Source organism: Lotus japonicus, chromosome 3 (assembly GCF_012489685.1).
Source record: "Lotus japonicus ecotype B-129 chromosome 3, LjGifu_v1.2".
Classification (NCBI taxonomy): Eukaryota; Viridiplantae; Streptophyta; class Magnoliopsida; order Fabales; family Fabaceae; genus Lotus; species Lotus japonicus.
Window position 1 is genome coordinate 76,372,654 of NC_080043.1, and position 26,726 is coordinate 76,399,379.

The window sequence follows — 26,726 nt, forward strand, 5'->3', positions numbered from 1 at the left end:
AACAAGAAAATATGGTGAGCAAGTTGCCCAGTTTTTTCTGCATATCTCCATTATTTTTGGGTTTTTCAATTTATCTAGTGGTTAATCCCTTGAAACAAGGACAACCATACAACTGTCTCAATCACAAGGCTCCTACTAACAAAAGATCATCATTCTAGAATAACATTTCTAGAATCTGATAACTAGTAACAATTAATTAAACATAAGGGTCCAGCCACTTGCTGTTTGCAATTGGAGTACTGCCAGCTTCATACTAGCTAGGTTTAACACAATCATTTTGATGCAGAAGGAACATAATTTGTGATATGGATATATGCATCAATCGAACCACAAAAAATTTCTTTACCAATGTGGTTTCTACCTAGCTAAGGGAGTTGTTTCTGTCTCTATCTGCGTAGAAGTCGATTCCACTCTTCTTGTTTCTATCTCTATCTGCATAGAAGTCCATTCCACAGTAGTTGTTACTACTTCGCTATTTCTTTGAACCATGTCCAAAGAAAGACATTCCTTTAGCTCCGCCAATATTTGGCTAATGTCTGGCCTTTGAGCCACCGTTGGCGAAATGCATGACATGGCAATCTCTACAGCTTTCCATGCAGAACTGATGCTGAACTCTCCCTGCAACCTCGGATCAACAGTATTTTGAATGTCTCCTCCTTCAATTATGGGAATAACCCTTTGAAGTATGTGAATATTTTTTTCATTTTCTCTCACTAGTGCTCTTTGGCCAGTGATTAACTCAAATAGAATTATCCCAAAGCTGTAGATATCACTTTGCTTATTTAAGTTTCCAGTTCTGTGGAACCTATAAGGAAACAAATAGTTAAACTGTGTAAGTTATCATTAAGCTCATGTATGCTTCTTTTCACTATATTCTTGGATGATACAAATTACTAATTGAAATAAAGAAGTCTTTTTGTTAAGCATTATGTTTTGATCTTGTCTGGATAATGGTCCTACTAGATGATACAAGGCGTGAGACACCCAATTTTTGGCTGTTTGAAATCGCTAGTAATGGTTAAAGCTGCAAAAATACCTTTCATAAATTAACTTTCGGAATGTATTATTAATATACATTCTGAAAACTAGTTTCCGGAAGATATTTGAGCCCTCACACAATACTGGTGGTTTCAGGCTGCCAGAAATTGCACATGTCGATTAGGTGTCCACGCCATGCAGGGTCAAATATCATTTTTCTCTAAGTAACTCAAATTTTATTTAGAAATAATAAGAAGTGTAATAATTATAAATTTATCTCTACTGTACTGCAACAATATTACATCCAAATATCCAATCCACAATAATCAACTTGTATAGGTAGTATGGATGAAAGTAGGGGTGTAAAGAAATAAATCTAAGCAATCAAACTTAAAAATACACACTATCTATATCTGTGATTTAATTTATCCAATGAAATCCAGCTCTGTAGTTTAACTAAAAGTTTATGCAAAAGTAAATTCTAGAAAAATATTGAATTCTGACAAATACAATTTAGTATATATTTTTGTATTGGAACTCTGGATCACTATAACCTGGTGTACCTGCAGGGCGAGTCGATATATGAGAATCAACATCATTACCAAAAGCTCTACATAGACCAAAATCAGCTATCTTGGCATGCATGTTCAGATCAAGTAATATGTTGGAAGTCCTCAAATCTCTATGGAGAAGGGGTGGCTTGCAACCATTATGGAGATAATCAAGTCCTGAATATGGAATATTAATTGAGCCGTAAGTGTAAAAGAGGAAATTAAGAAACATACTGCTATAAATAGAAATATATTAGATAAGTGAGCTGTATACCCTGTGCTGCTTCAACTGCGATATTAAGTCTCTTATTCCAGTTTAAGGCATTTGGGTTTTTCACTGCATGCAAAATACAATTGACATGCCCACTTAATTTTGGTTCATAAGAATAAAAGGACTAGATTAGTCTTACAATTCTGTAAAAGCACTCTCAGAAATGAAAGCATACACAAAGGGCTTTGTCTAGCGCCCACCACCTGTTCGAGTAGTGCCCAGTACACCGCTTACAACTTGTAAACATAAGATTTGTAACCATGTGAAATAAGGATTGTAACTTGAAAAAATAGTTGCTCGAAAATTAGCTACCAAATAGATGCCAATTTTCTATTATCAGAACTAATTTGCAGCAATTTGGTTGCAGTGTTTACACCCACCACCTGTTCAGGTGGTGGACGCTAGACAAAGTTCTTCCCTCTTGGCATGCCTCCTTGCCTTATTCATAATCCTTTTCTACCAAAACTTACTTTAACGCCTTTTATTGGTTCAAGTTCATGTTCGAATCCACTAAATTACATAGGTCTCACTCTCTATTTAGTGAGTCCCACATGGATTTTAACCAATAAAAGTGTTGGAAAGAAAGTGCTAAAGTGTTATTAGCACTCCTCTTGTCATGATATAAAAAATCAATATTGTGTAGCTTACCTAGGTTTTGCATTCCACCTCATACATATTATGCTAGTCTAGGCAATATAAAAGGGTTATCACTTAAGTTAAGCTTAATTTATATAAGTGGGACAATTTTAAATCTATTATGCATGATGACAGATTAATTAAGAAAAAAATAAAAATTACCTGACAAGTGCTGTTGGAGATCTCCTTTGGCCATGTACTCATATATCAACGCTTTAATTTCACCTTCATTGCAATAGCCAATGAGACATACCAAATTTCTATGATGAATAGTCATCAGAAGCTGTGCCTGCATTTTAAATTTTATCTCTACTAAAGTTAACTGGAAAAGTTTTAATGTAGTGTTCTCCGTTAAATACTACTTCACTAAAATTAAAATTGAATTTGTGTTCTAACTTGAAAGTAATATGTCTAACCTCTGACATAAACTCCCTATATCCTTGCGTTGAAGTTCGTGAATGAATCTTAACAGCGACTTCGGTTTGATCTTGAAGAATGCCAAAGTAAACTTTTCCAAATCCTCCTTCTCCAATAATATTTTTTAAGTTATCCGTAATATTGAGAATCTCAGTGTAACTGAATGCTCGGTATTTTGATTTCAGTGAAGAGTCCAAGCTGACAGCTATAATAGAAAAGAAAATCGGAATCAGAATACACAAGGATGCCATAAATAAATTGTAAATATGAATCAGGATATAGTTTTTTTTTTGTTTAAATTATTAAATTCGCGCGTAAGTGGTTCTTTTATAAAATTATGTCCACTAAATAGGTGAAGAACTGAAATAGACATTTCACCTCTCCAATGTTTTTATCAAATATCATTGGGGTAATAGTGATTTCAAAGATTGTTTAGGAGGAGATTTTTTTAGGGAAGGGAATGGATGACAATTTTTTAATTATCTTTGAAAGGCAGTTGAGGCCTATTTTGCCAATCCCAGTCCCAGTTTGTCGTGGCCAGCCTCAAATCTGGGATAGAGGGATGGCCGGGATAGTGAATTTTTGTCTATTTTATATAAGTTTATATATACATACTAAATCAATGATAAATACATGATATAACAGATGAGAAGACAGTCGAAGTGGGTAGAACATAGGTGACGCTCGCCGGAGAAAGGTCGGCGGAGGCCCTGTCGTGGTCGACAGCCGGTTTTGGGTCAACGAGAGGGTAGGTGCGAAGATAGAACATAAGAGAAGAGGGTCGAAGAGAGGGAAAGATCGAACAAAATAAAAGTGCTAGGGTTTTTTCCACTGCGAAACTCGAAAATACTACTAAATAAAACCCCAAACTTCTACATTTGGGGGCGTTTTTGGAAAATTGGGGCCTTCACTATCCCACCAGAATTTTGGCCTGGATCCCAACCAGGATGTCCTAGACAGTGAACTGTGTTGGGATGGGAAAATTCATCCCAAGGCATGGATGGGATGGGATGGGAACCCGGGATCCCACCGAGATTGACAACTTAGGTTGAGGCAACGCAAAGCCTCAGATTATCAGCTGTGATAGTCTTGGGTTTGATCTTAAGATCTTCAATAAAGATAAATCTCCTTCATTTATCAGCTTTTTGACAAAATGAAATTTCAACTGTATGTGCATGCATCTGGAGTGAAAGACAAGATTTTTGGCAAGACTATATGACAACACTTTTACCGTCACAAAACAATGGAGAAACATCTTGTTCTTTTCCCAATCCTTTGAGAAAATTCTTTCGTAATATCATCTCCTTAACTTCTTATGATATGACTATATGTTCATATTCACTAGTTGAGAGACCAACTCTGTTTTGAATTTTAGACTTCCAACTCAGTTGTACCACAACCTAAATAAAAATATAACCTATGATGCTCTTTCCACTATCTGAGTCTCGTCCCAGATCTTCCCAATGCTTATTTCCAAGATTCAATAGGAATCTGCTGACAACTCTCATTACATGTGCTATATTGGGCCTGGCAATGCAGATGCATATGGTACTTTTGACATCTGGCTTTCTTCTTCATATATTTGTGGGGGATGCTTCTTTAAATAAGTTCTAAGGGGTGTTTCTGGTCTTGGCATCTCCAAGGTTGAATCAATCAAGGTATTCCAAACATGTAAGGATCTAATAGCTATGAGACCCCAAATTATCAGCATGTACAAGATAAAAAATAGCACTTGATTTGCTAGTACTTAACGGAAAAGTCAACTGTTTTTGCTTTGCAAAGTGACAAATATCACGATCGAACTGTTGACTTATTACAAGAAATTGAAGAAAAGATCTAGACAACAATTGCAACCTATCATGTGATGGATGACCCAACCTACAATGTCATATATGATCTGAGGCATTAGCTACACTACAAAAGGATTTAAGGGTGAAACAAAAATTCACAGATGGTCTTAGAGGTAGAGGGACCTTGAGAATGTATAAGCCATTTTCCACACTAGCTACACCAATCATCTTCAAGTCATGCATATCCTTATATGAAACAAGTGTTATTGGAGAAATTCAGCTTGCAATCAAGAGAGGAAGTATGCTTGGTAACAGAAATTATATTGAAATGGAAACTAGGCAAGAAAAGAACATCAGTCAAGATTAATGGTGCCAGAATATGAAGCTATAATAGATGTTCCATTTAGAAGATGAACTATGATAGGTGAAATAGCTTCGTAGTTTGAAAAATTAGCAAGAGAGGAACATATGTGGCCAGTAGCACCACTGTCAAGGATCCACAGTGAACCGGGATAGTGGAACACCATGAACTTGATTAGTGCATGCATTGACACGAGTTGAGTTGGAGGAACATTCCCTTGCTGTTTTTCTGACTCAGGGAGACGAGATAATAGGTTTTGGTACTGCTCAGCAGTAAACTCAAACCTTGAGTTCTGATTTCCAGAACTATTTCTCTGATTGAAATCCTACTGCTCACAATCTTAAACCATAGCTAGAATAGCATTTCTAGAAGCATAGTTAGGATTATTGAATTTGAAATTCGGAGGGAATCCATGCTTCTTATAGCTTATGTCTATAGTATGGCCCAATTTTCCACAAAATGAGCAAACGTTTCTGTCATGAGATTTGTAAGCAGGAACATAGGTATGATTAGGATTGTTGTACTTTCTAGTATCAGCACTTCCAGTGTTTGTGATATTCATCAGAACTCTTGTGTTGCTTTCCTTCTCAATTGAGAATTGTTTTTCTTGCTGTGTCACTAGAGCAAATACCTTGTTGATGGGTGGTAAAGGGTCCATTAACATAATCTGGGACCTCACTGTCGAGAATTGATTATTCAACCCCTCTCAAGAACCTGACAACACAATCATAATTCCTCTATTTCTTCACTTTAGAAAGTTCCTCACAAACACAATTCCCACACAAGTACAAACCAGTACTGGTTTCAGAATATTGAGCTCATTCCATAATAGATGTAAACTATTTTGTGATTGAGGAATCGCCTTTTTTGAGACTAAATCTCTTCTTGAATTTTTGAGATTTGAAACAAATCAGCCTCTGAGAATCTTTCCTTCAATTCATTCCATACTTCAAATGCTTTATCTCCCAAAGAACATATTGCACAATTTCTTGGTTCATCGAATTGATCAGCCAACTGAGAACCATGTTATTGCATCTCTGCCAGTGATAAACACTGGAATCAACAGTGAAGAAGACAAATGTAGAAACTGAATGCTAACCAAGAATCACTGAGATTCCAGGCTAGAGATGAATTGTATTGATAGGAATTGGGGAAGAACAATTAGGGTTTACAACTGATTTCCCAATGATCAGTTCCTGGTTCCACAACCAGTTCCAAATTCTACTTTCCCAAAAGATGACTTCTACTACAAGTTTCAGCTATTTATAGCCCATTGAACTAACAGCTCTAACTGCCAGCTAACAAATCTAACAAACTCCAACCGCCAGCTGTAAACTAGCTGGCTAATTGATTTATTACACTTTAGTCTTTAGACTATGCTTTCACATAGCTCTAGTCATTTTCCTAACATACACATGTTTAAGGGCTGGCTTAGCCCTAGACCTATCAATACCCCCCCTAAAAGCTTAACCTTGTCCTCAAGGGGAAAACCAGGAAACTTGTCCTGTAACATAGCAGCTTGTTCCCAGGAATTGTCACAAGAAGGGAGGTCCAGCCACTTGACCAAAACCTCCACATTACCATGCAAATCTTCCCTCAAATCCAAGAGATCTTCAGGTTGAACTTGCAGCTCAAGTTCCTCATTCAACATGGGAGGCAAAGGTTGAGGTTGCTGATTGGGCTTGAGAGCCTTCTTCAACAAGGACACATGGAAGACAGGGTGTATCTTAGCATGATCTGGCAGAAGAAGCTTGTAAGCCACTGGTCCAGCCTTGTCAGAAATCTGATAGGGACCATAAAATCGAGGGGCCAATTTAGCACAAGGTCTGGAAGCCAAAGATTTCAGTTTGTAGGGCTGCAGCTTCAAGTAGACCCAATCTCCAACCTGAAATTCCAGATCCCTCCTATGCTTGTCAGCTTGAGTCTTCATGTAACCCTGAGCTTTATTCAAATTATGCTTCAACTCCTCCAGAATCTGATCTCTTTGCTGAAAAAGAAGATTCACTTCTTCTACTTTGGAGGGAATAAGGCTGGCTTTGGCCAAGGTTGGTGGATCTCTTCCATACAAAGCCCTAAAGGGTGTCATTCCAGCTGAACTGTTAAAATTGGAATTGAACCATAATTTTGCCCAAGGAATCCAATCTAACCAATCCCTTGGCTTAGGGCCCACAAAGCACCTCAAGTAAGTTTCCAATGTCCTATTAGTCACCTCTGTTTGCCCATCTGTCTGGGGATGATAAGATGTACTCAGCTTCAGTTTGGTACCCGAAAGCTTGAACAAATCCCTCCAAAACTGACTGAGAAACACTGGATCTCTATCAGAAACAATGGAAGTAGGGAAACCATGGAGTTTGACTACTTCTCTGAGAAACACAGAAGCAACCTCCTTGGCTGTATAAGGATGCCCTAGTGGAATAAAGTGTGCATACTTAGTGAGGCGATCCACCACAACCAGCACTGTGTCCTTTCCCTTGACTCTAGGCAGTCCACCCACAAAATCCATAGAAATTTCAGACCAAACTTGTGTTGGAATAGGTAAAGGTTGCAACAATCCTCCCGGGGCCAAGGTAGAGTATTTACTTCTTTGACATATGTCACAATCTTGCACATACTGCTGAATGTGTTTCTTCATGCCTTCCCAATAGAGGAAGCTAGAAATCCTCTTATAGGTTCTGAAATATCCAGAATGCCCTCCAGCAGGAGTGTCATGACACTCAGCAAGGATGATAGGGATTCTGTTGTAATTACTAGACAAAACCAGCCTGTTCTTGTAGTATAGAACTCCTTTTTTTAATTCAAAACCAGCATGGGCAGTAGGAGAAACTATCAAATTCTGTATGACCTGCAACCACTTAGGGTCTTGTTGAACTTCCTGGATCCAAGCTTTAGAATCCTCCATGGATACCATTGAAATAGCTGAATACATTCCCTTCCTAGAGAGAGCATCTGCCATTGAGTTTTCAGCCCCAGGTTTATATTGAATCTCAAAATCCATCCCAATCAACTTGACAGCCCATTTGAACTGCTCATCAGTGAAAAGCCTTTGATCAGTGAGAAATTTGAGGCTTTTTTGATCAGTTCTAACTATAAAATGATTCCCAATCAAGTAATGGCGCCACCTCTGCACAGCTTGGACTAAAGCCATCAACTCTCTCTCATATACTGATTTTTGTTGAGCCCTAGCTGAAAGGCCTTGACTCCAAAAAGCCAATGGTCTTCCTTCTTGCATTAGGACTGCTCCTAACCCCTTGCTGGAAGCATCAGTTTCAATCACAAACCCCTTAGAAAAATCAGGAACAGCCAGCAAAGGTAAGTTAACCATGGATTCCTTCAACTGCAAGAAAGCCTTTTGAGCTTGGTCACTCCACTGAAAACTGTCTTTTTTTAATAAATCAGTCAGTGGTTTAGCAATTTTTCCATAGTCCCTCACAAATCTCCTATAATAACCAGTGAGGCCCAAAAAACCCCTCAAACCCTTCACATCCCTAGGCTGAGGCCAAGAGCTCATGGATTCTACCTTAGTGTGATATGCTGCTACTCCATTTCCCGAAATGATGTGGCCAAGATATCCCAAACTGGTTTGACCAAAACTGCACTTTTTCTGGTTAGCCTTCAAGGAATTCTGGGCTAGTAACTCCAAGACTAATTTCAAGTGTTGAACATGAGTAGCTATGTCTGGACTGAATACTAGAATATCATCAAAAAATACCAATGCAAACTTCCTCAAATATGGTTTCAATACCTCATTCATGAGGGCCTGAAATGTTGAGGGGGCATTAGTGAGGCCAAAAGGCATCACAAGAAACTCATAATGCCCTTCATGAGTTCTGAAGGTTGTCTTGGGAATATCCTCTTCTACCATTCTGATTTGGTGATAGCCAGATTTTAGATCTAGCTTAGAAAACACTTGAGCCCCACCTAGTTCATCTAACAACTCTTCAATGATAGGAATAGGGAATTTGTTAGGAACTGTGATTTTATTGAGCGCCCTATAGTCAACACAGAACCTCCACCCTCCATCCTTCTTTTTGACCAAAATGATGAGGCTGGAATAGGGACTAATGCTAGGCCTTATGACACCAGCTTCTAACATTTCTGCTACTAACTTCTCCACCTCAGTTTTCTGGTAATGAGGACATTTATATGGCCAAAGATTGGGAATTTCTGCCCCTTCTTTTAAGTGAATTGCATGGTCATGCTTCCTTTTGGGAGGTAGCCCTTGAGGGTCACTGAAAATTTCCTCAAATTCCTGTAGCAGACCCTGTATGTCTTCTGGAATGGCAGATTCTTTTTTTCCTTCTTCAGTCAGGGTGTTACAATGAACAAGGAGCCCTGGCCCTTCTGTTTTTAAAAGGCTCATGAGTGCCCTACTGGAAAGTTCTGACTTGGTTAGAGAGGGATTTCCAGTGATAGTGTACTGCACACCATCCTTCTTTAAGGTCAATTCCAGCTTGCCAAAATCTGCCTTAACTTCTCCCAAACTAGCAAGCCAGTCCAGGCCTAATACAACATCTATTCCCTTCAATCCAAACAAGTAAAATTCCTGAACAATCACCAACTTCTGAATAGTCATCTTCAGCCTAGAGCATTTTCCTCTGCATCTGATTTTGTGCCCATCTCCCACCTCAACTGTAAAAGCAGTATCTTCATTCACCTTTAAACCCAACCTGTCCCCCAACTTCTGAGAAATGAAGTTGTGTGAGGCTCCACAATCTAACAAGATTACCACAGCATCATTGTTCACATCCCCTTCCACTTTCCAAGACTTGACAGAAGTTAAACCAGCCATGGATCTCAAAGACAGTTGCAGGGAGTTAAATTCTCCTGGATCTAAGTCCTCGACTTCTACAGAATCCTCAACCTCTTCCTCTAAAATTATCATCCTCAATTGTCTATTCTTGCATTTGTGATCCCTTGTATAGGGTTCATCACATCTAAAGCATAAATTCTTTTCTCTCTTCTCCCTTATTTATGCTGAGGTCAGGTGTTTATACTCCCCCCCTCTAGTCTTAGAACTCTCTCCAACTTGCAAAACTTTTTTGCTATTAGCTACACTACCAGCAGAAGTAGTTTCTACTTTCTTATCACCAAATAAAGTTGAGTCTCTATTGTAAGTTCTACTATAAGAGTTGCTTCTGAAAGTACCTGTGGATTTCTGCTGATTACCACTTCCTTGCTTGTTCTGCACCAAGTGCTTTTGTTCCAGCAAAATAGCTTTCTGAATCACCTCCACCAAGGTTTGTAACTCAAACAATCTTAGTTCCACCTTGATCTCTTCTTTGAGTCCATTCAAGAAAACTCCCCTGACAAAATCTTGATCAATTTCTGTCAAAGCCCCTGCATATTTCTCAAACTGCTCAACATACTCCTCAACTGTTCCTTCTTGCTTCAAAGCTAGGAGAACCTCGAATGGGTTCTGAATCATAGAAGGCTGGAACCTTCTAACCACAGCTAGTTTGAAACTCTCCCAAGTTGGGTTGGGATTGCATTTTTCCCACCACTGGTACCAACTCAATGCTCTGCCTTCCACAACCACCATGGAAGCTTGCATCCGCTCCTCCATTGGCACTTCACGTAACTGAAAGTACCTATCCAATTTCTGGGTCCAGCCATAAGCATCTTCCCCTGAGAACACAGGAATTTCCAATTTCCTCCATGGAACCCTGTTTCTCCTCTCCTCATGCACCTCGCGAATTCCATCCCACTCTCCTTCACCTTCCTCGCGAATCCTCTCCCTTCTGGTTCGCAAATTCGCCTGAAGCGTGTTCAAATGTTCTTCAGAACGTTGAACCTGTTCTTCCGCTCTGCGTGCTTGCTCCTCTGCTCGCATGGTGCGATCTTCCATGTGCTTTGCGCGAGCTTCAAACATCTCCATTCGCAGTCGCATCGCTTCACTCTCGTGCCTCCAACCATCTTCACCTAGATCTTGCTGATCCACGCTCCTAGCCATGCTTCGCGTCTCCACCATGTACAGGAATCGAGTTTCGCAGTTTCACAGGTAGGGGTGGGAATAGGCCAGGCCGTTCGTAGGGGCCTCTGGCCTAGCCTACCACAGGCCCAGGCCAGGCCAGACCAAAATGGTAAATAGGCAAGGCTTAGGCTTTTTGAAAAGCCTATTTAGTTAAAAAGGTCAGGCTCAGGCCATTCAACAAGCCTTGTAAGCCTTACAGGCTAGCCTATTTAAGTAAATATGATTAGTATTTTTTTGGTAAATTGTAAATATGATAAGTATAAATATATTTTACCCTTGATGATGTCTATATATTAGAAATTTATTATAATATCTTGATATTATATACTTATTGAGATTTTTATATATTTAAGCAAATTGACTTATATAACGAGTCAAAGTTATAAGTCTTTTTAAAAATGAAGTGTGATTTTAAATTGGCTCTCCAACTCTAAGAAACCAACATAATCTCGTTTAGTTTCTTCACTACTTATTAGCTAATAATATTATAAGTCTGATCGTTGAAAGATTATTTTAGTATAATTTAACCCGTTAGCTTATAAGTTTGATAGCTTCTTTACAGATAAATTTGTTAACAAACGTAAAACTGTTGTTGTGAAACGGGCCTTTAAACAGGCTACCAGGCCAAGCCAGCCTTTCGGAAGGCTCAGGCCAGGCTCGAAAAAAAGCCTTTGATAGGCCATAGGCCAGGCTCAGGCCTTAAGATTTTTAAATAGGCTAGGCCTATTTAAGCAAAGCCTACCTAGGCCCAGCCTATTCCCACCCCTATTCACAGGGCACCGAATCGGTGCTCTGATACCAGTGATAAACACTGGAATCAACAGTGAAGAAGACAAATGTAGAAACTGAATGCTAACCAAGAATCACTGAGATTCCAGGCTAGAGATGAATTGTATTGATAGGAATTGGGGAAGAACAATTAAGGTTTACAACTGATTTCCCAATGATCAGTTCCTGGTTCCACAACCAGTTCCAAATTCTACTTTCCCAAAAGATGACTTCTACTACAAGTTTCAGCTATTTATAGCCCATTGAACTAACAGCTCTAACTGCCAGCTAACAAATCTAACAAACTCCAACCGCCAGCTGTAAACTAGCTGGCTAATTGATTTATTACACTTTAGTCCTTAGACTATGCTTTCACATAGCTCTAGTCCTTTTCCTAACATACACATGTTTAAGGGCTGGCTTAGCCCTAGACCTATCAGCCAGAAAGGGTATACTGCATCATTAGAATCCGGTTCAAGAATGGTACCACCGATGAATCCCAATTTTACTTGGCAAGAAGGCTCTGTTACTCTTTGAAAGAATGGTGAAACTAGAACCACTGTTGTGTTCTCATTGGGGTGAATATAGAGTGGGCTTGAGGGATCTTGTGCATTATGCACGGTTAGAACCAAAGGTTTTGCCATGGGACAATATGCGCAGCAGAGCTCTATGCTCTAAGAATAGAGCTCTGATACCATAGGAGAAAACTAGATGAAGAAGAGAGAATTGTAGAACTGATTGATGGAACATTTCTCATCAGTGTTTACTCTGAATTGTACAAGTTATATACAAGTGTATGTTCGCACTAGTGAACTAACAATTAACATAAAGTAAAAGACTAACTGTCTCAGTAAAACAGATAACAAACTAATGCTAACTAACTGTTGAGATTTGGCTCATTATATTTTGGGCTAAAATCTTTAGTTTATTAGGATTTGATTTAATGTGGATTGTAAAAGGTTTTAAGGGATTGTTATAGGATTTATTAGGATTTTATTGTAAAATAGAGATCAATAGATTCCACTATAAATAGGATAACAATGTAACCCTAAAAGTTGTACTTGGTACCACATGTTTCATGCCACAAGTAATACAAATGAGCTATAGCTACTCTATAGCCGCAGAGGTAGGCAATTTGGCCGAACTGCGTGACCAAAGATGCTGTGTGCTTTATCTGTGATTTCTCGCTCTACTACTTCGTGCAATCGAGGTGCTTGAATCCCCTACAAGTGGTATCAGAGCCGATGGTTCGTGGGACCATGGTAACGGCTGGACAACTTCCGCTGAGGGACCGATGGTTAGTAACCATGGTAACGGTCGGGTAACTTCTGCGGAGGGGCCGATGGTTAGTAACCATAGTGACGGTTGATATCTTCCGCTGCGAAGGGAGGTCAACAAGGATTGCAGAAGTCGTTGTGAGAGGAGAAACCGACGGATCAGAAAGACACGGAACAAGGTGGAGATCTGTCTACTTTCAAGAGGCGATGGCCACGCCAGGGAAGGAGAAGTGGATGGATGTCAAGGTGGAGGAGTGAAGCAACAGGGTGTCGAGCAAGGTGGAGTTCAATCCCAGAAATCAGAATCAGGAAACTAAAGCAGCAGATCTTCATAGGGGGAGTCCGGAATTCGCCAAGGTGGAGATTGTTGAGTTTTGGCTCATTAGAAAGAGAAAAAATCAGAAAGATTTGTTTCAGATTTGTTTCTGTTTTATTTTGGGTTAAAATCTTTAGTTTATTAGGATTTGATTTAATGGGGATTGTAAAAGGTTTTAAGGGATTGTTATAGGATTTATTAGGATTTTATTGTAAAATAGAGATCAATAGAATCCACTATAAATAGGATAACAATGTAACCCTAAAAGTTGTACTTGGTACCACATGCTTCATGCCACAAGTAATACAAAGGAGCTATAGCTACTCTATAGCCGCAGAGGTAGGCAATTTGGCCGAACTGCGTGACCAAAGATGCTGTGTGCTTTATCTGTGATTTCTCGCTCTACTACACCGTGCAATCGAGGTGCTTGAATCCCCTACAAGTGGTATCAGAGCCGATGGTTCGTGGGACCATGGTAACGGCCGGACAACTTCCGCAGAGGGGTCGATGGTTAGTAACCATGGTAACGGTCGGGTAACTTCTGCGGAGGGGCCGATGGTTAGTAACCATAGTGACGGCTGATATCTTCCGCTGCGAAGGGAGGTCAACAAGGATTGCAAAAGTCGTTGTGAGAGGAGAAACCGACGGATCTGAAAGACACGGAACAAGGTGGAGATTTGTCTACTTTCAAGAGGCGATGGCCACGCCAGGGAAGGAGAAGTGGATGGACTCCAAGGTCGAGGAGTGAAGCATTAGGGTGTTGAGCAAGGTGGAGTTCAATCCCAGAAATCAGAATCAGGAAACTAAAGCAGCAGATCTTCATAGGGGGAGTCCGGAATTCGCCAAGGTGGAGATTGTTGAGATTTGGCTCATTGTATTTTGGGCTAAAATCTTTAGTTTATTAGGATTTGATTTAATGTGGATTGTAAAAGGTTTTAAGGGATTGTTATAGGATTTATTAGGATTTTATTGTAAAATAGAGATCAATAGAATCCACTATAAATAGGATAACAATGTAACCCTAAAAGTTGTACTTGGTACCACATGTTTCATGCCACAAGTAATACAAATGAGCTATAGCTACTCTATAGCCGCAGAGGTAGGCAATTTGGCCGAACTGCGTGACCAAAGATGTTGTGTGCTTTATCTGTGATTTCTCGCTCTACTACTTCGTGCAATCGAGGTGCTTGAATCCCCTACACTAACTCTTTACTAGTAACCTGTATTAGGAAAATAATGCTATATATAATTAAAGTACCTTTTGGTCTACTGAATATCCAAAGTCCAAGAGAAATCAATAGGATTACAATTAAAGTTGAAAGTGACGCAACAAGAGGTAGAATAAAATTCTTCTTTTCGCATGAGTCCTTCATACAAAGTTTTGGATTATCAGCCACACTGAAAGAAGTCAAAGTGCCATGCACCATATTAGTCATCATTGAAGGTATGAAAAACGGTAGAAAGGGGGGGTTTGAATAACGTTTTCAGTATAAGACTTCCACCTTAAAGATTTTGACAAATCTTTCGAGAACTTAAGTGCTAAAGATAAGAGATAGAAAAGCACACAAGGATTTTATCCTGGTTCACTTGATAAATCACTCAAGCTACTCCAGTCCACCCGTTAAGGTGATTTCTTCCTTCTTAGAATGAAGGCAATCCACTAATCAGGTAAGAGTTACAACTGCACTTGAAACCTACAAGTGACTAACAATTACACTGACTTAGCTCACACTAAGATTCACTCTCTTAGTCTTCTCTAGGATCCGATCAGCCTTGATCTCCTAAAGGAACTAAACAAACTGTTTATCAAAGAATTGTTTACAAGAGATTTGCTTCTAAAAAGCTAATAGTAAACTCAATGAATTTCAGATGAAAGAAAGCTTAGAAGAATTTAAGTTTGTCTTGCGCGTATGTGAATGCTTCTAGCCGTTTCTTTCAGTCTTCAGCCTCTTTATATACTCCAAGGATTAGGGTTGAGCGTTGCATGGGAAATGCTACCGTTGGAGGGCAGTTCTGGAAAATCCAGCTTCTGCTGTGTCTGAGACTGTTAGGTAGGTCGTCAGGAAGGTACAGTTGCTTTTGTACTTGGATAGCGACTTGACCTTTAAACCTAGGAGACTTCTGATCAGGGGAATGCTTCATATTGGAACTTGTGAAGCCGGTTGATCAGAGTCAGAGGGAAAGCCCAGATCCTCTGACCATTGTTTCTTCTGGTTCTGAGCTCAGAGGGAAGAACATGGTCTTCAGAGTATCTTGCTTCTGGACAACAGAATTTCACTAATCAGCTTCTAGATCTTCAGAGTCTTTTACACCATCAGAATATCTGAGCCTTCAGTGTTTCTTGGTTATCAGACTTTCTGGATCTTCAGAACTTCTAGTGACTGAGTCTACATCAGAGTTTGTATAACTTCAGAACTTCTGAAGCTTTTCCACTGTTCATACTGAACATGGTGAATGCGAAAGCGTTGCTTGGGTTGCTCTTTATACATAGTGCTTCTGATTTGTGTGAGATTGAGTTGAGGTCAGAGCCTGTAAATAGCACACTCAGAGAAACACGTTAGAGTACCACAATTGTTCATATCAAAAGGTTAACTTGTAATCATCAAAACATAGAGTTGTACTACTAGATCAAAACTTGATCTTACAATCTCCCCCTTTTTGATGATGACAAAACTAAGATTTTTGATGAACAATTCTTAAACATTAAACTAAATTCACTCAGAGTTTAGAGATATAGAATAATACTTATCCTGATGTGAATAGTTTATCTTGCTCATTCTGAATTCAAGTCACTGCTTGATTCTGAGCTTAGCTCCCCCTGAATCTAATACTTGATGAAAACGTTAGTAAAGTCTAGATTCAGAGCTAAATGATATAAGAGTTCAGAGCGAAAAACTTATGACATAGATGAAAATCGAGTAATCAGAGCGCATAAGTAATCAGAGTCACGGACAAGGTATCAGAGTCTTGGGTATCAGAGTCAACTAGAATCACTTCAGAAGAAGTGAAATGTATTCCTTGTATTTGCCCAGTGACACATCTATGGTCATGAAGGTGGAACTCTTAAATTCTCCAAAAGAGAAAAAAATAAATCACACTAACACATCTTACACATCAAAAACTGGGTGTACTCCCCCTTTTTGTCATAAGCAAAAGCTTGGGGTGTGAAAAACTTAGCTTGAAGTACAAGGTACTCCCCCTTAGAGAAGGTCTAAGTTTAAAGAAAATGAAAACGATGCAATAATCAGAGTTAGGCGAAATAAATAGAAGAGTTAATGCAAGAGAAGAACGTTTACCACCGGTCAAGGGAGTAAAGAGAAGGGTCAGTTACCAAGAACTTAACCTCGAGAAACCGTAGGAGCATTAACTTTCAGAGAGAAAGTGAAGCCTATATAAAGCGTTGGAGAGAGAGGTAAGCTTCACACCTCGAACAATTTTCAGTAAGGAAAAAATGGCATCATACATCGTAGCACTAGAAGAGCTGAGGAAGAAGGCCTTCGAGGAGGACTTGTTCCTGAACATCAGGCATCCAGAGGGTACAACGACCATCTCGGAGCTGACACGGACACTGCTGGAGGAGGACCTGCGTCCAGAGTTGAAGAGAGACCTGAGGGAATTTCTTGCCTTCGTGGAGGAGGTGCAAGAACTCAGCCGGCTTGAACTCAAGCTGCTGGAAGAAAAAGAGAGTTTGGAAGAGAAGCTCAAGACTGCAGAAGAGATTCTGGAGAGGGATGAGCTAAAGAACAGGCTCAACAACATCCAGCATGCACTGGAGCGTCTGGAGAAGGATAGGTCAGAGCAGCGCCAGGAGTGCAGAAGAATGAGGAGGGATTCTCCATTCTAGATTCTATGGAAAGAATGTATGATGTAAACATAAAGAGAGTAGGAATAAAAAGATTTTTGCAAACACATGTAACAAAAATATATATAGATATGCATAGATAATCACAAACGAACAAAGTAGAATAATTAAGTAAAAAGAAACAGAAGTTAACAAAATAAAACAACGTTAAAGAAAAAGAAAAGCGAAGAGATCCTAAAACTAGGGTTTATCAGTCCGACGCAGAAGTTCCATCATCATGTGCTTCATTTCAATTAGCATGGATTCATGAGTGTCAAGACGCTGTTCCATGATGTCGAGTCTGGATGAGCTTGACTGAGTAGAACCGGAAGTGAAAGAGATCGTGTGTGTATAGTGGGTTTTGACAAATAACCGTTGTTGATTCAAAAAGCAATTTAAGATCAACGGTTGAAAATTAAAGATAGATAGTAACAGTAAATACACAAATCACACACAGGAGAGAAGCACATCTACACGCAATCATAACAGACTGTCACACGGGCACAAGGAACTATGCATCAGAAATACTGACACACGTGTTGCTGTCTCAGCTTCAGAGTCAGTACCAGTGGGTACACACACTCTGATTGAGTTACCTTCTGGACTAGACATCTTCTGATCAAGAAGTATCATAGTCAGAGGTTCTGATCCATCTTCACTCTGGACAAAAGTCCATGTTCAGATTTTTCAGAATAAAATTGAATCTATCCTCTGCTAAGGGCTTTGTAAAGATATCTGCCCATTGATGGTCAGTATCAATAAACTTCAGAAGAAGTACGCCCTTCTGTACATAATCTCTAATAAAGTGATACTTTACCTCAATGTGCTTTGCCCTTGAATGCAAGATAGGATTCTTACTCAATGAGATTGCAGCAGTGTTATCACAATAGATTGGGATATTGCTCTCAAGGATCTGATAATCCTCTAGCTGATGTTTCATCCAGAGCATCTGAGTGCTGCATATTGCTGCTGAGATATATTCTGCCTCTGCAGTTGATAGTGCAATGGTTGATTGCCTCTTGCTTGCCCATGAGACTAGATTGCTTCCCAGAAATTGACAATTTCCAGAAGTACTTTTTCTCTCTGTTCTATCTCCAGCATAATCAGCATCACAGTAACCTGAAAGCTTATACTCTGATGTTTTCTTATACATCAAGCCAAGGTTAGTGGTGCCTTTCAGATACCTTAGGATCCTCTTAACAGCAGTTAAGTGGGTTTCCCTTGGATCTGATTGAAAACGAGCACATAAATGAACACTAAATAGTATGTCTGGCCTAGATGCAGTTAAGTATAGAAGTGAACCTATCATGCCACGATAGAGCTTCTGACATACTTTACCACTTTTATCTTCTTTCTCCAGAATGCATGTAGGATGCATTGGAGTCTTGGCCACTGTAGATTCCAGCATATTGAACTTCTTCAGAAGTTCTTTAGTGTACTTGCTCTGATGGATATATGTTCCTTCTGGTGTTTGATCAACTTGTATTCCCAGAAAGTACTTTAATTCTCCCATCATACTCATCTCAAATTCAGCCTGCATCATCTCAGAAAATTCTTTGCATAGAGATTGATTAGCAGAACCAAATATAATATCATCAACATAAATTTGCACAATTAAGATATCATCTTTATAAGTCTTGCAAAAAAGAGTTGTATCTACTTTACCCCTTACAAACTCATTCTCCAGAAGGAATGAGCTAAGTCTCTCATACCATGCTCTGGGAGCTTGCTTCAGACCGTAGAGTGATTTCTTCAATTTGAACACATGGTCTGGTTTCTTCTCATCTTCAAAACCTGGGGGTTGATGAACATAGACTTCCTCTGAAATATAACCATTTAGGAAGGCACTCTTCACGTCCATCTGATGTAGAACTATGTTGTGATTTACTGAAAAAGAAATCAACAGTCTGATTGCCTCCAGTCTTGCTACTGGAGCAAATGTTTCAGTGTAGTCTATTCCTTCCTGCTGGCTGTAGCCTTGAGCAACTAGCCTTGCCTTGTTTCTGACTACATCTCCTTTCTCATTCAGCTTGTTTCTGAATACCCATTTCGTTCCAATAACATGGACACTCTCAGGCTTCTTCACTAAGCTCCAAACATCGTTCTTGGAGAATTGATTCAATTCTTCTTCCATGGCCAGAATCCAATCCTTGTCCTGAAGAGCTTCATCTATGGACTTGGGTTCAATTAAGGACACCAATCCTTTCAGACTGAGCAAGGTCTCTTCAGAGGGTCTGAAGGCAGATCTGGTTCTGACTGGTTCGTCTTTGTTGCCCAGAATCAATTCCTTAGGGTGAGCTGCAGTGATTCTGCTCTTCTTCAGAGTTTGTGAGTTAGAGGGACCAGCTTCTTCCTCTGGTTCATCTTCCTCTGGCTCAACTTCCTCTGGAGCTTTGCCTTTGTCAGAAACATTAATGCTTAAATCTGCAAACTTTTCAACTAGCTTTGACTGGTCAGAGTCAAGCTTATCGTTAAATCTAACATGAATAGATTCTTCAATAGTCTTAGCATCAGTATTATAAAATCTAAAACCTTTAGATCTCTCAGAATAACCAAGTAATAGACATTTAGAAGACTTAGCATCAAATTTATGCAATCTATCCTTAGTATTGAGAACATAACAAACACAGCCAAAAGGATGAAAATAAGAAATGTTGGGTTTTATGTTCTTCCACAATTCATAAGGAGTCTTATTCAGAATTGGTCTCACAGAGATTCTGTTCTGAATGTAACATGCTGTATTTACTGCCTCTGCCCAAAAGTGCTTAGCCATGCCAGTTTCTTTGAGCATGGTTCTAGCCATCTCCTGAAGAGTTCTGTTCTTCCTCTCAACAACACCATTTTGTTGAGGAGTTCTGGGACAAGAGAAATCATGTGCAATTCCATAGGAATCAAACAGACTCTCAAACTTGTCATTCTTAAACTCTCCACCATGGTCACTTCTGACACGCACAATCCTACAAGCCTTCTCGTTTTGCACTTGAGCAATGAAGGTAGAGAACACAGCATGAGACTCATCCTTGCGGGTTAGAAACTTTACCCATGTCCAGCGGCTATAGTCATCAACGATAACCATCCCATATCTCTTGCCACCTATAGACTTAGTTTTCACTGGTCCAAAAAGGTCGATATGCAGAAGTTCTAACGGCCTTGAGGTTGAGACAACATTTTTTGCCTTGAAAGGGACTTTTGTGAATTTGCCTTTCTGACATGCTTCACAAAGAGCGTCTGAAGCGAACTTCAGATTGGGTAAGCCCCTGACAAGGTTTAGCTTGCTCAGCTGAGAAATCTTTCTCATACTGGCATGCCCTAACCGTCTATGCCATACCCACTGCTCTTCATTAACAGACAGAAGGCACTTCACATTCTGAGCCTCAAACTCAGATAATCTGATCTTATAAATGTTGTTCTTCCTCTTGCTGTTAAATAGAACAGAGCCATCGATTTGACTTACAGCCCGGCAGGACTCTTGATTGAATATAACATCATAACCCTTGTCAGCTAATTGACTTATAGACAATAAGTTATGTGTTAAGCCGTCTACCAATAACACATTATCAATGCATGGACTACTATCTACACAAATAGTACCAGTACCAACAATTTTACGCTTTTCATTTCCTCCAAAGCCAACTTCGCCTCCAGGCTTAAGTTTCAGCTCTCGGAACATACGCCTTTCTCCCGTCATGTGACGCGAGCATCCACTGTCCAGATACCATGATTGGTGTTTCAGTGGAGCTATCAAGGATATCTGCAACATAGATAATCTTGTCCTTAGGTACCCACTTTCTGGGTCCTCTCTTGTTAGTTACCCCAGAGGTTCTGATCACCTTGGGTGTCTCAACATGATATTTTAAAGGAATATTTGCATGATATTTAGTCATAGAGAAAGATCCCTTTTTAAGAGGGTTTTTAGCAACTTTAGCAGGTACAGGATCAGGCAATATGGTACCAGAGGGAACAAAGCATTCATACAAGGATTTAGCTTTAGAAACAGAGGGCTCATTTCTAATTGGTTTAGAATAGCCAATGCCATGCATTACATTTCTGCTTACGCCATAGATCATTGAAGCCATTAAGCTTCTATCCACGCTTTTAGCTAGGAATCTTTGAAAAGACTTTTCATACTTAGATTCATTTCTACAATCAGAGGCATCACAGGCAACAATTTCTTCTAACTTAGCAATCTGGTTCTTAAGCACAGAGTTAGAATTGATCAAGGCATGATTATCATTTTTCAAGTCAGAAATAATTTTCTCATGTTCAGAAGGAGTCTTGGAAACAGCAGATAAGTTCTTTTTCAGCTTCTTATGCTTAGACAATAAGGAGTTATACTTATCCATAATATCAGACAATGCATGTTTCAGTTCAGAGGTAGAGAAAGAAGCGAATACCTCATTTTCATCGTCTGAGTTAGGATTTCCTTCTGATTCTGAGTCAGAGTCAACAGCTCCCTTTGACTCTACTTCCTTGTCTTTGACAATAGCCATGAGTCCTTGGACTTCACCATCAGAGTCAACATCCTCTGACTCTGATTCATCAAATGTCACCATCAGACTCTTCTTTGTCTTGAAGTGCTTCTTTGGCTTCTTGTCCTTCTTCAATTTTGGACAGTCACTTTTGTAGTGCCCTGATTCTTTGCACTCAAGGCATGTGACTTCCTTAAGTGAGGACTTCTTCTGACCTGAGGATTCAGACTTTCCTTTTGCCTTTCCAGAGCCTTTGTATTTGCTCTGCCTGTGCTTCCAGATGCGATTGAGTCTCTTGGAGATCAGAGTCAGCTCATCTTCATCAGAATCTTCTGACGCTTCTTCAGATTCCTCTTCTTCAGCTTGAAGAGCTTTTGACTTCTCAACCTTAGCCTTTTCAGATTTAGATTTCAAGGCTATGGACTTTTTCCTCAGATCTTGCATCTCTGAGCGCTTCAGCTCATGGCATTTCAAAATGCTGATGAGTTCTTCTAAACTCATATTCTCAACGTCTCTCGTGAGCTCTATTGAAGTCACTAAAGGCATCCAACTTTCAGTAAGACACCTGATGACCCTTATGACATGATCTTTTGTTGTGTAGCTCTTGTTGAGAGGTCGTATGCCAGCTACAAGCAACTGAAATCTGGAGAACATTTCTTCAATGGACTCATTTGGCTCCATGATGAAGGATTCATACTTTTGGATCAAAGACAATGCCTTTGATTCTTTGACTTTCTTGTTTCCTTCATGAGACATCTTCAGAGATTCGAAAATGCCTTTCGCAAACTCACGATCTGTAATCTTCTGGTACTCTTCATAGGAAATAGCACTTAGAAGAATTGCTCTTGCTTTGTGATGTTGTGAGTACAGCTTCTTTTGATCTGCAGTCATCTCTGACCTTGGGATCTTCTTGCCATCTGCATCAACTGGACGCTCGTAGCCATCCACAATAATATCCCAGAGATCTGCATCGAAACCCAGAAAGAAACTTTCCAGTCTATCTTTCCAATATTCGAACCTTTGACCGTCGAACATAGGAGGCTTTGCATTGTAACCATCTCTTTGAGTTTCACTGGTGGTGGCAGCCATTGTTTTTCACACCGGCCCGGATCACTGAACACTGTTAGGTGTGGTAATCAGAACATGCGCTCTGATACCAATTGAAGGTATGAAAAACGGTAGAAATGGGGGGTTTGAATAACGTTTTCAGTATAAGACTTCCACCTTAAAGATTTTGACAAATCTTTCGAGAACTTAAGTGCTAAAGATAAGAGATAGAAAAGCACACAAGGATTTTATCCTGGTTCACTTGATAAATCACTCAAGCTACTCCAGTCCACCCGTTAAGGTGATTTCTTCCTTCTTAGAATGAAGGCAATCCACTAATCAGGTAAGAGTTACAACTGCACTTGAAACCTACAAGTGACTAACAATTACACTGACTTAGCTCACACTAAGATTCACTCTCTTAGTCTTCTCTAGGATCCGATCAGCCTTGATCTCCTAAAGGAACTAAACAAACTGTTTATCAAAGAATTGTTTACAAGAGATTTGCTTCTAAAAAGCTAATAGTAAACTCAATGAATTTCAGATGAAAGAAAGCTTAGAAGAATTTAAGTTTGTCTTGCGCGTATGTGAATGCTTCTAGCCGTTTCTTTCAGTCTTCAGCCTCTTTATATACTCCAAGGATTAGGGTTGAGCGTTGCATGGGAAATGCTACCGTTGGAGGGCAGTTCTGGAAAATCCAGCTTCTGCTGTGTCTGAGACTGTTAGGTAGGTCGTCAGGAAGGTACAGTTGCTTTTGTACTTGGATAGCGACTTGACCTTTAAACCTAGGAGACTTCTGATCAGGGGAATGCTTCATATTGGAACTTGTGAAGCCGGTTGATCAGAGTCAGAGGGAAAGCCCAGATCCTCTGACCATTGTTTCTTCTGGTTCTGAGCTCAGAGGGAAGAACATGGTCTTCAGAGTATCTTGCTTCTGGACAACAGAATTTCACTAATCAGCTTCTAGATCTTCAGAGTCTTTTACACCATCAGAATATCTGAGCCTTCAGTGTTTCTTGGTTATCAGACTTTCTGGATCTTCAGAACTTCTAGTGACTGAGTCCACATCAGAGTTTGTATAACTTCAGAACTTCTGAAGCTTTTCCACTGTTCATACTGAACATGGTGAATGCGAAAGCGTTGCTTGGGTTGCTCTTTATACATAGTGCTTCTGATTTGTGTGAGATTGAGTTGAGGTCAGAGCCTGTAAATAGCACACTCAGAGAAACACGTTAGAGTACCACAATTGTTCATATCAAAAGGTTAACTTGTAATCATCAAAACATAGAGTTGTACTACTAGATCAAAACTTGATCTTACAATCATTTCATTGATCATCTTAGCATTTGAATAGGATGGAAAAAGAGTGCACATGTAGTAGAACATATGCAGTTCCTTATTGGAGAAAATGAAAAGAAATAATGTTAAACAAAGAGTTGAAATGTAACTTAAAGAGAATATAATATGAAATGAAACAGAAGGTGATTGACTAAATGAAACAAAAGGTGGGCAAGAATTGAAGCAGAGAATGTGATATTATGCAATAACCTTAGTTTTAAAATTGCCTTTTCCTTGAGAGCCTTAGGAATTGGACCCGAAAGCTTGTTCCCTGTCAGATTACTGCAAAGACAGTGAATTACATATATATATATAAATATATATACCTGAATTCTTGGAAGGGAAACTTTGCAAGTAATTGGCTAGATTCCAAACTTACAGAACTTGTAACTTTGGTAACTCTGCTAGAAAACCAGGCAGAGCTCCTGTCAAAGTGTTGTTTGACAAATACCTGGAACATAATTGACAAAATTCAGAAAAAACTAGGAACAAAATGAATCAGCAGCAATAAATAAAAATAACTAGGTACTCACAGGAATTTAAGTTCTTGAAGATGTGAGAATGAAATATGTATCTGCCCTGTGAGATCACTTGAGCTCAGGTTCCTGCAAATCATATTACACGATTAACATACATATATATAAATAAGCGATGTATCGTATAAGAATGATCATTTTATATGAGAATATAGAAATAAATCACGACCGTTATATTTAACCATTGTGACATGATCACTTACAAATATCATACTTCATGTTTTAATCTTAACTGGTGATGATTAGATTTAATGGTTGTGATTTATTCATATGTTCTCGTATAAAATGATCATTTTGATTTGTACTAGAAAATAATTAGCAAGTTCTCACAAAGATTCGATCCTGGGAGGGGTGGCGGAGCTACAACCCAATCCTTCCCATGCATACTCGGTAGGAAGACATGGATCCCCTTGCCAATTTCTAGTGATTTGGTAGGCGGTTTTGATATCGAGAATCGCACTAGCATCTTGAGGATGTGTTGGTGAGTTAAGATCCTGAACCAGCTTGAAGACCTCAAAGGAATTGAGGATCGGGGGAGCATACGATTGCGAGGTTGCGGTAATGTTGAACACAACACGACCTAGTGTTTTGGCTTCAACAGTAACGGGCTTGGAGTATTCAAGAACCAGAGGCTGATTGAGGACCGGTTTGCCGTTGAGGGTGATGGTGATGATTCTGTTTTTCCCATCGGGAAGTTGCTCGATCTCAGCAAAGTGGAAGTAGACATAATACTCGTAAGGCAGGTCGAGCTGATCCTCAAACACGTCGTTTTCGTCGAATTCTAAGGATGATGAAACATCCAGTGATTGGGCTGCAGTCTTCAATGCTTCGGCTGACAACTTGTAACCACCACCATCATCTTCAATATCAAGTTGTTTCTTCAATGGATACCAACCACTTTCATTGTATTGGGGGTCAATCCGCCACAAACGATTGTATGCGTCATGTTTGAGTCTTGTGAACTTATGCCTGCGCAAGATAAAAAAACAACCAAAGAAAACATTTTCCTATTCAGTTTATTTTTTATAGATAAATGTTAAAATTAGCTCTTCATCACCGGGTTTTAACCCTGACCCCTACACTCTTTATCCCTCATCAACACATGTGTCCCCTAACTTTTGCATTGAATCATAGCTTAAGTCAGGAACATCACTACGGTATCCCGAGCCAGATTAGTCACGTGGGGCTCTTTCCCCCCGTAAAGACCGGTGGTCAAAAGATAAAAAAAAAAAAAAAACCAAATTAACCTCTAAGAAGGAATATCTGGACTTTCTCATCTCAACTCATATATTCTTAAACTCTTCCCATTTGAAAGGAACAATAATAAACTCCTACTTAGAATGCTTATTCTAATATCTCCACACAAATATGCATATTTCAATTTAATATATGGGGTGTTTGTGAGATTTTGAGGAAGGGAATGAGAATTTGAGGGGAAGAGATGAGAGGCTTGTATTTAGATTTCAGTTTGCAAAGTAGATTTGGATTAATGTGGGTTTACAAAACATTAAAAAAAAATTAAAGTAGTCAAACATGTTTCAATATTACATATATATATATATATATGTGCATTGTACCAAAAAAAAAATTATATATATGCAATGTGAATGTATATTAGGAGACTAAATTGAAATCCAAAAATAGCCTTAGTCAGTCTCTTATTTAGAAGCTTACAATTCCAACAAAATCCCTGATCCACAAAATAACTAAAGAATGGTTTTTGAGTGTTTTGAAAAATTCCACATAGTCTTACATCTTTCTTAAAAAAACTTATCCAATAAGGGAAGAGCTAACTATATTTTTACTTGTTTTAAAAATTAATATTTAGTATAGAAAATTATTTCTACATGTGAGAATCCCCTCCATGCTCTGCGAGATTGTCCCCATTCTCGCGAAATTTGGACTCGAATGGGAGCTTGGCAGTGGTATGGTTTTCGTAATCAGAACCTTCAAACTTGGATTCAAGAATTGGCAACAGGAAGCCATGGCCGTCGTTTTCTAGCAGGGTTGTGGGGCAACTGGAAATGGAGATGTAATATGTGCTTCGAAGCACATCCTTGGAACATTGAAGTGGCTTGGAGAAATATATGCCACGAGCACGACTTATTTTGCCAATTTCTTAAACCTGACATGCTAGATAATGACTTTGCATGGATGCG

The 26,726-nt window shown here is 39.3% G+C and overlaps 1 protein-coding gene across 1 annotated transcript; it reads right to left on the minus strand.

Moving 5' to 3' along the window:
• Positions 1–26,454, minus strand: LOC130744745 (receptor-like protein kinase At3g21340). The gene is made up of 12 exons (XM_057596904.1): positions 26,415–26,454; positions 26,242–26,257; positions 24,898–25,536; positions 24,565–24,636; positions 24,411–24,482; positions 24,242–24,313; positions 14,595–14,734; positions 2,853–3,058; positions 2,599–2,725; positions 1,804–1,866; positions 1,517–1,706; positions 1–805 (listed from the first exon to the last, which is right to left on the minus strand). Exons 1-12 carry the CDS (start codon positions 26,452–26,454, stop codon positions 358–360), a joined length of 2,085 nt encoding a protein of 694 aa, XP_057452887.1. The 3' UTR covers positions 1–357.
• Between the last annotated feature and the right edge of the window lie 272 nt (positions 26,455–26,726).

What these genes read in the sequence shown, in the direction of transcription:
- LOC130744745 (XM_057596904.1), bottom strand. Translation starts at nt 26,454, where the DNA reads ATGGGGACAATCTCGCAGAGCATGGAGGGGATTCTCACAT. An exon ending in TTACCAAAGTTACAAGTTCT is followed by an intron (nt 24,314 to 24,410) that starts GTAAGTTTGGAA and finishes CTGTCTTTGCAG; the next exon opens with TAATCTGACAGGGAACAAGC. An exon ending in GATATTCAGTAGACCAAAAG is followed by an intron (nt 3,059 to 14,594) that starts GTACTTTAATTA and finishes TTTCTATTATAG; the next exon opens with CTGTCAGCTTGGACTCTTCA.